The sequence below is a fragment of the Semicossyphus pulcher genome, unplaced genomic scaffold (genome assembly GCF_022749685.1).
Source record: "Semicossyphus pulcher isolate SPU_LCO1_2020_fin unplaced genomic scaffold, fSemPul1.0.p SCAF_11, whole genome shotgun sequence".
Taxonomy (NCBI): domain Eukaryota; kingdom Metazoa; phylum Chordata; class Actinopteri; order Labriformes; family Labridae; genus Semicossyphus; species Semicossyphus pulcher.
Window position 1 is genome coordinate 12,994,141 of NW_027211615.1, and position 12,359 is coordinate 13,006,499.

Sequence of the window (12,359 nt, forward strand, 5' to 3'; positions counted from 1 at the left end):
CCGCAGTCATCTACACAGATTGACGAGACACGCCAACCTCGCGCTCGTAATCTTCGTGCTATCAATCTCTCTCGCGCACTCTCATGGGCGTGTATTTAGGACAAATGCAAGGCCATACGCTTTATCCACTCACACACACATCTGTGCTGCGTAATTAAATGTGCATCAAAGGGCTATTTACGACAATCGCCAGGAGAGGATTTGTGCAATATATGCTTATTTAAGGCTTTGCATTCATAGATACTGTAGATGGACGTGACGCTGATATTAACAACAAAGGACAGCTTCCCTCCTTGGATCATCTGAAACAGACTGGTGTCAGGGAGAGGACAAAGGTGTGGATTAGAGAGTTTATCACCACATGACTCAAGCTCGCCCGCACTACTTTTCACTGACCTTAACCTTTCACTGCAGCAGAGCCTTTTCTCACACATGCCCGCTCTCCAACACATCAGCACCTGAGTTAGTGCTTCTGCCAGCTAGCCGTTAGTTTTATGGATGGCGCTGTGAGAGAAAAGACTTCAGGGCAGGCCTCTGGTTGCAACAAAAAAAAAAGAGTTTGTAATCTCACCCTCCATCGCCTCAGGTTTTAGACTCCTTCTTAAAGCTTTCAATCAGATTTGGAGAGTGTTCGTTTCAGCAGAGGCTGAGTAAAAACACTGATACCTTGAAGCTGCTGGTTATTACTGGGCAGCTTCAAGGTGCTGCAGCGATTTACTGCAGCAGCTACACAAGAGCAGTTATGGCTTCACTTCATTTAATTTGCTCAAGGGCACTTTATTTAATTTCAGCTCCGCTCCAGATACTAATTTTGCAAACAGGAAATAGATTCACGACAGGCGTCTTTTGATGTTTAAGATGCTCTTTTTATCCCTACATAATAGCAGATCCAGCCTGTGTTTTTGAATGGGGACTGTATGTACTTTAATTACCCTCTGTCTCACTGAATATTCATAACATAATTATCACTACAGGTTGTATCCTCTCTATCTGGATTCTAAATAAATGCAGTTCATAATTTATTAATTGGAGAGTGTTGTGAAGCTAAATGTCAGCGTGTTTAAATGGTGACATTTTGAGGCTCGGTGGGAGAGCCCCCCCTGTGCCCCGTGGCTGTCACTCCTAATGAGATGTTATGTCACTGTTTGACTTTAATTTAGGAGATTTTCACCACGGGGATTTGGGGTTATTTCATTACAGAGTGTTTAATCAAATTGTAATAAACTTTTAATAAACTGGGGCCCTTTGAGGAGCAGACTTATTAATATGAACCTCTTCTTCCTCTTCCTTCTCAGTTTGTAAAGTTTGCCAACATAGAAGAAGATACGCCGTCGTACCACCGCAGTTATGACTTCTTTGTGTCGCGCTTCAGTGAGATGTGCCACTCAAGCTACGAGGACCCCGACATCCGCACCAAGTGAGTGGACAGATGCTTGATTGTGCTGGAGGCAGAATTATTCAGACTTCAATGAGTCTGTTTTTGGACTCTAGCTGCCTTTGGACAATCTTTTCTTTTCCTTAAATAAATTGAGAGTTTTATCTTGTTGTCATTTGCTGAAAATAGACAAAGTAAGTGACATCTTTGATCATTTAAATATAGCTTTGCAGATTTAAAAGGTGACAGCCAGACTAAAGGACACAGAATTAAAAAACAAGACAAATATAATTTCCTAAATATAAGCGTCCGTTTTTAGATTCAGTCAAAGGATGTCTGTGTCTGTTACCTCCAGGATCCGCATGGCAGGTATCAAAGGCCTGCAGGGCGTGGTGAGGAAGACGGTGAACGATGAGCTGCAGGCGAACATCTGGGACCCTCAGCACATGGACAAGATCGTCCCCTCGCTGCTTTTCAACCTGCAGAGTGGAGAGCGAACAGAGAGGTGAGTGCTCCAAACGTGATCTGTTGTGAAATAGACATTTATATATATACTGGCATTTTATTTTGTGCTATACGATTCCTAAAGAACAAATGATTTGATGAACAATTTACAAAAACAAATCCTGTCTGCTAGGGATGTAACGATACACTCAATTAAGGATTCAATCATGAATCACGATACGATTTCCTCACAAAACAATTTTCTAATATTTATAAAGAAATATACATTTAAATAATGCTTTTTAATTTTGAGGTTGTAGTTTAGGGCTGCACAATTTTTTAGTAACAGTTACATTGTAATAACTTCGTTCTGCGATATTTATTGCAATATATAAAATAGGACAGGAAATAAAAGGAAATTATACCAGATAAATGCAGTGTGCCCTCCTGCTTTTACCACACTTGGTTCAGCGACACTGACATCAGCATGAAAAATGAAATGGAAAAAAAATAGAGTTCAGGTGGAGCGACACGTTTCTTTTATAAATTAATACAAACAGGCTTGAGGACTGCAGTCGCATTATTAATACGGTATTTCATCTACCGTTTCTAACAGTGTTCAAATGTATGTTTAATCAGCGTGATCAGCTCGGTGGCGGTAACTTTTGGAAACGAAGGCTGAAGAGTACTACTTCCTGGTGACACACACAACCTCACGCTCTGTGCGCACTGCAGGTGGAGCCGCTGAAAGTAAACACTCCTCGTCACATCCACTCTGTCAACGATCCATTTATGTGGCCAAAGCGTTAACCAACACTCGGGCGAGCTGTCGCTGGTAACGGGAGTTCATTCACTGTAAAGCAGCCTTGCGTAACTTAAGCCTTGATCACCTAGCCGCCGCAGCATCGTTGCTAACACTATACATGCAGTTGACACAACAGGATGTGGTCCCTGGATTGGGACTCAGCTACAGACTCTGATGAGCACTCTTTGCTCTGATTATGGGCTGCACAAAAGTGACATCAGATGGACATTTCTCCTAAATAAGTCGTAGAAAAACCAAAGAATGGCAAGTTTTCCTTCTGCACCGAGAGACAAAACAGTAGCAGCTTGACGTGTTTCACTTAATTTGCCTCACTATCTACTACAACTGTGATGTGCCTTATGCACGTGCGCGCATCGCAATTGCAATGGTTTAACTATTTATGTACGCCTCCATTCAGGCGCAAGAGATGTAATGCCTTCAAACAAGAGAAGCCAAAAGCAGATAGCGCCCTCTGCTGTTTAAAAACAGTATTGCTTTTCATCTCATCGATTTGAATCGTCCCTTTTATGTATCGTTGTTTTATTGTGAGGTATCGTTACATCCCTGTCTGCAGTTGAAGACAAAGTTAGAATTGCCTCTGTTACCATGTAGTCCATACACAGCTGTCCAACAGACTGTGCCAGACGTTGATGTTGACTGTGAAAGTTGATGACCTTAAATGAATCAGTTGTGACTCGGCCACAACAATCCAGAGCCATTGTGTTGTAGCCAACTGGCACTGTTTGTCCTGCATTAGGCCATATTTGTCCTGGCACCCGTGTCATTCATCATCATCGTCATCACTGAGTGAACACGCTGACAGCTCTGCTGCACTTCCGGGCATCTGTTGGCCCACCTGCAGCAATCGAGGACATAATCAGCAGGGGAAAAGGAGGGAATATTGAAGGAGAAGGAGAGTGAAAGTATAAAATGGGCGGAGAATAAAAGCATCGTAAGCATTGAGAGCTGGAGGTTGTCAGCGAGAGAGAGAGGGAGAGAGAGAAAGATGCAGAGTCTAAAGCCTCCCCCCTCTTGGCAGTATTCCACATACTGACATTCACTTTGACGTCAATGCCGGGATCTGAAGGTTAGGGGAGAAAAGTGGGCCAGCATCGAGACGAGCACTGTAAGATTGGATGGAGTGTAGATAATATAAAGTAGGATGATTGAAACGGGGGAAGTTATTATAAGAGAGAGACAGATGGACAGAGATAGACAGACACTCCAGCAGAGGGACACGTTTACCTCTCAGCTTCCCTTCACTCTGTGGGTGTGTGTGTGTGATGAGCGCTGCCCCTGCTGTGTGTCCTCCATTCCTCCTCGCGCCGAGTGTAGCCAGACATTACCAGCCATAAAATCCACAGCAGTCGGCGCAGAGTCTAATTAAAGTCACAGATGGTTCATTTTTCTCTACATTAATCCCCGTGCACATGTACAAGTTAATTTAAAGATCAGCTCCAGGCACAGACTAATTTCTGTGGCAAGTTTATTTCTGGAGATACTAAAATCTCTGCTCTCTGTTTCATGAGTAATAGAGAACAACTACGAGCATGATTGATTGGTTTTAATGTGGTGTGAAGGTGCTTGTTAAGGCTTCATGTGCCCCGAGCAATTTTCCTGCTGGTATTGCCTCAGCAGAAAATCTGAAGGAAAAGATCCTCGCCTTAAACATGCTCCTTTACGCTCTCTGGTGACTCATATATAGTCTCAGTGAACTGTTTGACAGACAGCAGATATGTGGGCAGATTGCTATGCCAGGTTGTCCGCATGCCAAGGCTATAAGGGTGACCTCCGAATGGAGTTCCTACGGGTGCTTTTAGATGCACTTTTCCTTTGTACAGGGGTCAAGGAGTGTGGCTGAATACATACTTAACCTTACAATAACAGTAGCTTTAGAGTTTTCCACATTAGCAGGACTAAAAGGTGACTTCTTTAAAGGCTAGTACTTTAAAACTATTTGTCTAATAGGTACAAAACATTTTCAAGTTGCTGCAGCAGCCAACTGACCCTTCGCTAAGTCCCGCCCCCCTTGGTTTCATATTGCTACGCCTGTCAAGCTTTCGCACCGGCATGTGCAGTGATGTTCCAAGGGAAATAATAACACATTTCAGGAAAAATAGTCCCCAAACATCAGAGAGAAGTAGACAGAAAGGACGACAATACACAGGTGAAAGTTACATCCAGAATATCATCTGTCAGCGGAGTGTTCAGAATGAAGAGGACATAAAAATCGAGGCAAAAGCTCCCAATGCAAGCGTCAGGCACACCTCGTCCTGACAATTCCTGTTAGGGATAATCACACAGGAACAACAATGTCCTTGCACAGCAGGATAAGTCAATATATTGTTTTATTTTAAGCTAATGTTTAGTTATGACTCCCTATAACTTTCATTATAAAATATACTTTAGCACATTGCTAGCAAAACAAAATTATCCCACTTTTTCATTTTGTTTAAAGCGCGTCAGGATATTGCTCGCATATCATGGGCTTGACCTCTACACTGGATCTCCTAAAGACACAACAGTACAAGTTTGCCACAACAATGGCACAGACCAAGGGGTGGTAAAATAAAGGCTGTGCTGACATCATCGGTGGTGGTGGAAGCGAAGAGCAGTCAGGACCGAAAGTGGAGACCAGTTGTCTTCCACAATTTATAATCCGTGTCCGACATCTTTCCTCTCGAGTTTTTGGCTTCAGAAAAATATGACACCCCCTTCTAAACTTTGAGGATACCTGCTGTTGAACTTGCAGGTTCTATATGCACACTGTTTCGCCATTGTTCTGAAAGCTTGACAGGCTTCCCACGCCTAGTTACGGTTGCTATTATAGGATTGGACAGTGGCCGTTTAAGGGAGGAGCTTAGCGAAGGGTCAATCAAAGTATGTCGACTAATACTGATTTTTAAACCACTGACGTTATCAGATTGTTATTCTGCAGTAGCATCAGCTCTCTTTCTGTAAGAGTCCTTTCCATAAAGTTGTCAGATATATAGAATAACAATATCAATCTGAGCTTGTCAGGAGCAAAAGCAGCACTTTTTATGGACATACTTTGATCGATGCAAAGATCATCATGGATTACATTGAAGCCACTGCAGCCTGTTTCACTTATGGTCTCCTGCAGCAAGTCCAAAAGTCATTTATACCCCAAATATAAAAATTTGGACTAAAAATATCAGAATTTCCCTTTAAGTTTCCACCTAAGTTAAACCCGTATATTACTCCTGTATCAAATTTCCGCCTTTTTGGGATTCGTCTGATATTAGAAATAAAGCACTGACAGGCAGGAAGTCCCATTTCCTCCACAGCAGCAGCAGGCAAGATGAAAGAGTTAGGCTGTTAATAAATAATGTCATCATTGGTGGACCACCCGAGGCCAGTCATGACCAAGATAGAGTTGTGGTGGAGTTTTTAACTATGCATGAGAACAAAGAAAGGCAGGAGCCGGTGTGAGTTCTCACACACAGGTATAAAAACTTACGCACAGTCATAACAGAAAAACACACACATGAAGCCCTACAGTCACTTTACTGCAGACGCACTGCTGTGAAGTGAAGTGAAAGCTGCAGGAACAAAAAGAGTCAGCAGCCTTTGTGAAGATGTTATTGAATCATTTTAAACTCTTTACTTTTCTCTCCATTCTCTCCCTCTCCTATTCTGTCTCTTCCTCTCTCACCCCTCCCGAATCGCCTTCCCCCTCCCTCCCTCCCTCCCTCTCCTCGCCTCCTCCCCCTGCTCTTTCCCTCCTCTCTGCCTCTTTTCTGCTTTCTCACCTGCATCGCTCCCTACCAGCCGCTCCCCGTCTCCGCTGCAGGCGTCGGAGAAGGAGAAGGAGAGCCCGGTGGAGCTGACGGAGCGCTGCTTCAGGGAGCTGCTGGGACGAGCCGCCTATGGAAACATCAAGAACGCTGTCACGCCCGTGCTGATGTAAGAAAACCCGCAAAGTCTTCTACGCATGTGATCTAACCTTTTTGTTTCTGACTGAACCTGAAGGGAGGATGCATGTTTGTGTTGTGTCGCAGCATTTTTATCGTAGCTCTGACTGGCCCGACAGGGCGCAACAAGGTCAATACAAGGTCACGTAGTTGTTTCTGACTTGATCTGAGTGCATGATTTGCAGAAAGGACATTTAAATAGCAAATTACTGCATTCATCCGGAGGTGTGCAAAGAGTCTCTGCTTCCGTCTCAGCTTTATCGTGTCATCTTCATCTAACTTTGTGCGTCTCTGAGCCTGCTCCAGTGCGATTAGTGTTTTTCTTTTTATTGTCCGTATCTCTGTCAATCCTGCGCTTCCTTCGTCGCTATTAATTCCTCTCAAGTGTTGTTTTTTATCTGTCTCAGGCGTTCTCTTGCACTGCATGTGCTAATGTGCTTGTGTCTCTCGAAGCCTAAAGAATTAGCACCCATTTCTTATGACTTTGAATTTTTAGTCTGTTGTATAACTATCTACTGTTTGCCTCTCTTGGCGTCCTGCACCTCAGCCGGTGTTTGCAATCCTTCCTGCTTCATTGCACTGAGTTTGTTTTTATGTCTGAGTCGATAAATTTTATTTTCCATTAGAAGTTGGAGCTCAATGAGTTCAGAGATCTCCTGTTAATAAAATAGGCCCTTTATGAATGTGCCACAGGCTTGCAGGAACACATGTTTACAATATACAGTGTTTCTGACAGCCACATGTAAAGGCCGATATGGATAAAAACATGCAAAGCCAGCAAAAAGAAAAAAAGCATGTTAAGGTTCTTTCCCACAGTGCATTTCCCAAAATGCACTGTGGAGTTGGAGTTGGCAAGCCTGTAATGCCTTTATTGATTTTTTTCCTACTCTAGAATCATCTGAGTGCAACTGTTAGCATTTTCTTGTGCAGTTATATATTAAATAGAGATTTCTATTGAGCACTCTTTATCTATCCATTTGCAGTTTGCTCTCAATTTTCCCTTTAATTCATCTCACTCGTCACGACGTCTGTGAGACCGGCTCTCGATCATCCATCACTGTTTCTGTTTCTTTTCATGCTTTAGATATTGATCGCTCTATCTCCACATCTTGCAGTTTAACTAGCTTTCGATTGTATTTGTATATTATTATACACACATCCAGACTACATTCCTGAACACTTAAAGGGCCAGTTCGCCGATTTTCAACCTTAGTCCTATCATGCTATTATGGGGACCTAATGCCTTTATGTTAGAAAAAAATGCAATGTTGCTCTTTGCCTTTGGAGGACGCTATCCGCTTCTCCAATGGGCCCTGGAAAACCTCCACCAGACTACGTATAACGTCTCAAAGCTTGCTAAACTACACTTCCTCAATCTAAGACGCCCGCCTCCGATGTCATGTCTCGTTCAAAATCGCCAGGTTTGAAATGTAGACTTGACTAGAGTCTTGCAGCGATCAATGTCGTTGACTGTAAAACGGTAGTATTTCACTCCAGCATCTCTCGCTGGGTCGTTCCTTTCAGAGGGAGGGGCGCAATGCACGTGGGTGTTGTAGGAATGTTGAATGGGCGAAATCACAAGCAACTTTCTTCATAGCTATGAATATTTCAAATATTATTGCTTCTATCGATTACAGAGAACACCAGCTTTGACTGACAGTGGCTTTTTACAGGGGCGTACTGCTCCTTTAAAAGTCTCTTAATCCTTCTCTAAATGTACCATTATTCTTGAATGTAAAAAACACACACGGACTCTTCATGTCTGGGCTTTTTTTTGGAGCTGAAATTTGCTCTGTGTTCCTCTCTCCATCATTACTGCAATATTACAGCGTCTGTATCCTCCCCATCCCTCTCCTCCTGTCTGTGTTTTCCCCCTCAGGCACTTAGATAACCACTCTCTATGGGAGGGGAAGACCTTTGCTGTGCGTTGCTTCAAAATCATTATGTACTCCATTCAGGTGAGTGATGCAGCACCAACAAATCCACATAACCTCTTCTTCATCCCTGCTTCTTCTCTCTCTTTTACTGTGGCAGCCTAAAATCCAGGTGCTAATGCAATGCTGAGAAACATTTGAAAGTGTTTTTACACAATGAGGTGCACACAGCAGGATCATGTAGTTACTTTAGATCCCTTCTGAGCATCAAGCAGTTTTCTACCTCTTATATATCTTTCTCTTTTCTTCTGGTTTCAATCGTTTGTTCTTTTCTCTCTTAGTCGCAGCACTCTCACTTGGTAATCCAGCAACTTCTCGGCCACCTGGACGCTAACAGCAAGAATTCAGCCACAGTGCGAGCTGGCATAGTGGAAGTGTTGCTGGAGGCAGCCGCCATCGCAGCCAGCGGCTCCGTAGGTGAGAGGAATGACAAACCAAACACAGACACACACATACAGGCCAGCTGGCACGTTGAAAGCAGAATCAGATACATGTGAGATTACATTTTTTGTGGGAACTCGTCTTTTGATTATTCACTGTTTGTGAATGCAGGTCCCACAGTGTTGGAGGTGTTCAACACTCTGCTGCGGCAGCTCCGTCTGAGTGTCGACTACGAGCTGACCGGCTCTTACGACGGCAGCACGAACATCGGCACCAAGATCATCAAAGCTCACGAGGAGAGGCAGCTGCAGGAGGCTGTCATCAGGACCATCGGTGAGTTTGTAGGAAGTGTGTGTGCGTGTGTGTACGTGACGGATCAGTTTTTTTCTTTGGTGCTTATGTTCTCTTTCTCTTTAAGGTTCATTTGCAAACACTCTACCGACATACCAGAGGTCAGAGGTCATGCTCTTCATCATGGGCAAGATCCCTGTGCCTGGGGTTCACCCAGCTCTGCTCTCCACAGGCTCTGGGTATGTTACCCACAAATCCCACAAACACATGTTCCCTTTGTACATCTGCGCAGGACACACACACACACACACACACACACACATTTTATGTTATGCTGTGAATGCTGGTAAATTAAAGGGTTTTTATTTGATGTCTCCTCCAGGCCTGAAGGCACCAGGATGATTCAGGTCATGTTACTGAAGTCCTTGGTTCAGGTAGGTGTTCAAACTTGCAGCATTGTTTATTTAACATCAGAAATGTATGTTGCTCAGATATAAAAATAACCAGCTGGAGGTGAGTACAGTAAACTAAACGAGTACGTGATCTTCAATCCCTCAGGTGACCGCAGGTTACCAGACCACCAACATGCTGACAGCCCTGCCCAGCTCCTTCCTGGAGCCGCTGCTGTCCTTCTCCCTAACAGAGGATCCAGAGGTTCGGCTGCTGGTGCTCCAGATCCTCCTCAGTCTCATCGACAGGCACGACAACACGCCCAAGTTCTGCAACATCAGGTGTGTGAGCGTGTCTGCAGAGACAGGATAGGGTTTTGCCTTTCTATTCTGGGGCCTGTTTTGTTGAGTGGTAATAATTCTGGCGTCTTTCTTTGCAGCATCCTCTCGGACATCTCCGTGCTCAAGCTGAAGGTGGACAAGTGTTCCAGACAGGACAACTTGTTCATGAAAAAGGTGAAACTTCTGTCCTACATTCAGGATTTAGTTCATTGGAGTCATGTCAAAATGTCTTATTCTCATGCACAAAATGTCTCTCTTTCATCATTCTCCCCGCGTTTCCTCTTCTCAGCACGGCCAGCAGCTGTACCGACACATCTACCTGGGCTGTAAGGAGCAGAGCAGCGGTCGGCGGCACTACGAGACACTCTTTGCTCTGCTGGGTCTTCTCAGCGTGGAGCTGGCCAACGAAGAGGTGGTGGTGGACCTCATTCGCCTGGCACTCGCCTTGCAGGTACTTCACCATGCATTGTGTTATATTTTTTATAGTTTATTTATTGTCTATGTAGAACTTGTCTTAAAAATGGTGCTGATGTGTTTCCTGTGCAGGACCTGGCGCTCTCCACAGACGAGGCTCTTCCTGTTTATAACCGCTGTGCTGTTCACGCCCTCGCCGCCGCCTACCTCAACCTCATCTGCCAGCTCACCACCGTCCCAGCCTTCTGCCAGCACATACACGAGGTCTGGGGCTTGTTTGTGCCTTCGTGTGTGCGTGTCTGTTTATGTAAGCGTGTCTGAATAGAAAGAGCCTCTTTTTTTTAAAATAAAACCCTGTTCTGCCCTCCAGGTAATTGAGGTGAGACAGAAAGAAAGTCCCTTCCTTTTGCCTGAGGATGTCTTCATAGATAATCCCAAGTAAGAGCCAGTCACATTCAATTGTCCCGTACCATAACAACAATTAAATTTGATGTTCAAATATGCAGCCGCAGCAGTTTTTCCAACTCTATTTTTAAAAGATCAACAAACTTTTTGTCTTCCTAGGCTGCCTTCTTCGCTAGAGAAGGCCGAAGGGGAAGTTTTGTTCCTCCAGTCGAAGATCACAGAGGTCCTCGGAGGTAGTGGTTATAACACAGAGAGACTGGCTACGCCTTATGTCCCCCAGTATACTGGTAAGGAGCTCACACAATACATCTTTTGTGTTTTACTGAGCTTTAACTGAGCTCAGAGGTCTCAAAACTGTGAGGACAAAGGAAGTTAAGTTAGTAATGTTTTCTGCTCTCTTAGTAAATATTGATGATGTTTATCGACCCTCCAGCGTGTTACAGCTTTGTCGGGGTGTTTTATTGATTCCTGTTTGGAAATGCAGAGCTGAAATACTTAAAATACTCCCCTGGAGCTGGTGGCGATTTAGTGTTTGGTACTTCATCAGGGCCTTGAGCCAGGATCGTTGAGTCGAAGGACAATCTTTCTCTGACTCTGGCAACCTTCTGTCAGAAGATTAAAGTCTCTCTGTTATAAGCATTAATATTAGCAATCTGACACGTTATGAATTATTTATGAATTCACTCTCTTCTCAGACGAGGACCGTCTGTCCAAGAGGAAGAGCATCGGAGAGACCATCTCACTGCAGGTGGAGGTGGAGTCCCGAAACAGTCCAGAGAAAGAGGAGGTAAAAGGCAAAACGCTTTTAAACATGAACAATAATTTCATTGTCCAGAATTTAAAATAAAGCTTTTTCCTGCATCAACCTATTTCTTGTCTTGTTTTGTTTTGCAGAGGACACCGGCAGAGGAGATCACATTTGAAACCTTGAAAAATGCCATCGGTATGTTCAAATACTTGTTCTTATTTCTTGGCTTGTTGTAGCCGTTGAAACCAAAGACAATAACCTGTTACTCTTTAGTCACCACTTTGAGCTGCAGGAAAATAATCTAAGAAATAAACTCCCTGAAAAAGCATTTTGGGAAATACATATATCCCACTGCATTGATGTTTAAATGCTGCTTGTGTCTCCCTCTAGTGGACAGTGTGGGTATGGAGGAGCAGGAGAGGGAGCGGAGGAGACAAGTGGTGGAGAAGTTCCAGAAGGCCCCCTTCGAGGAGATAGCTGCCCACTGCGGTGCCAGGGTACAAATTAAAACATTTTCCTTAACTCACATTGCTTTTCAAACTTTTTATGCTTTGTTCTGTTGTCTTATATGTTGTGTTTTGTCCCTTCTAGGCCACACTACTGCAGAGCAAACTCAATCAGATCTTTGAGATTACAATCAGGTAAGCGACTTTGCCCTGGATATTTACAGTTAAATAACACTGGATGAATAATTTTTAAAAGACTTAAAGGAGAAGTTCGGTGGGCCCTATTTTCACAAATTCTTTCACAAAAACTTTTGGAATCGGTCGAGAGGGTGTCCTCCGCCGTAGCCGCGATACGACCGCAATGGCTGCAACATAATCCACTGGGGCAATTGCACTCGATCAAAGTACGTCCACTAAAAGTGCTTGTTTTTGCCACTGACAGGCTCAGGT

General features: G+C 43.9%; 1 protein-coding gene across 1 annotated transcript in view; it reads left to right on the plus strand.

Annotated features, from left to right (window-relative positions):
• Positions 1 to 12,359, plus strand: part of LOC138584980 (protein EFR3 homolog B) — a 31,161-nt gene that overhangs the window by 16,131 nt on the left and 2,671 nt on the right. Inside the window, exons 5-22 of the mRNA XM_069657189.1 lie at positions 1,296 to 1,417; positions 1,731 to 1,880; positions 6,417 to 6,551; positions 8,439 to 8,517; positions 8,775 to 8,910; positions 9,046 to 9,207; positions 9,293 to 9,404; positions 9,548 to 9,599; positions 9,724 to 9,896; positions 9,995 to 10,070; positions 10,186 to 10,347; positions 10,443 to 10,574; positions 10,681 to 10,748; positions 10,875 to 11,002; positions 11,411 to 11,502; positions 11,610 to 11,658; positions 11,854 to 11,960; positions 12,055 to 12,104. Coding sequence (XP_069513290.1) covers positions 1,296 to 1,417; positions 1,731 to 1,880; positions 6,417 to 6,551; positions 8,439 to 8,517; positions 8,775 to 8,910; positions 9,046 to 9,207; positions 9,293 to 9,404; positions 9,548 to 9,599; positions 9,724 to 9,896; positions 9,995 to 10,070; positions 10,186 to 10,347; positions 10,443 to 10,574; positions 10,681 to 10,748; positions 10,875 to 11,002; positions 11,411 to 11,502; positions 11,610 to 11,658; positions 11,854 to 11,960; positions 12,055 to 12,104 — 1,985 coding nt within the window. The remainder of the gene's footprint in view (positions 1 to 1,295; positions 1,418 to 1,730; positions 1,881 to 6,416; positions 6,552 to 8,438; positions 8,518 to 8,774; positions 8,911 to 9,045; positions 9,208 to 9,292; positions 9,405 to 9,547; positions 9,600 to 9,723; positions 9,897 to 9,994; positions 10,071 to 10,185; positions 10,348 to 10,442; positions 10,575 to 10,680; positions 10,749 to 10,874; positions 11,003 to 11,410; positions 11,503 to 11,609; positions 11,659 to 11,853; positions 11,961 to 12,054; positions 12,105 to 12,359) is intronic.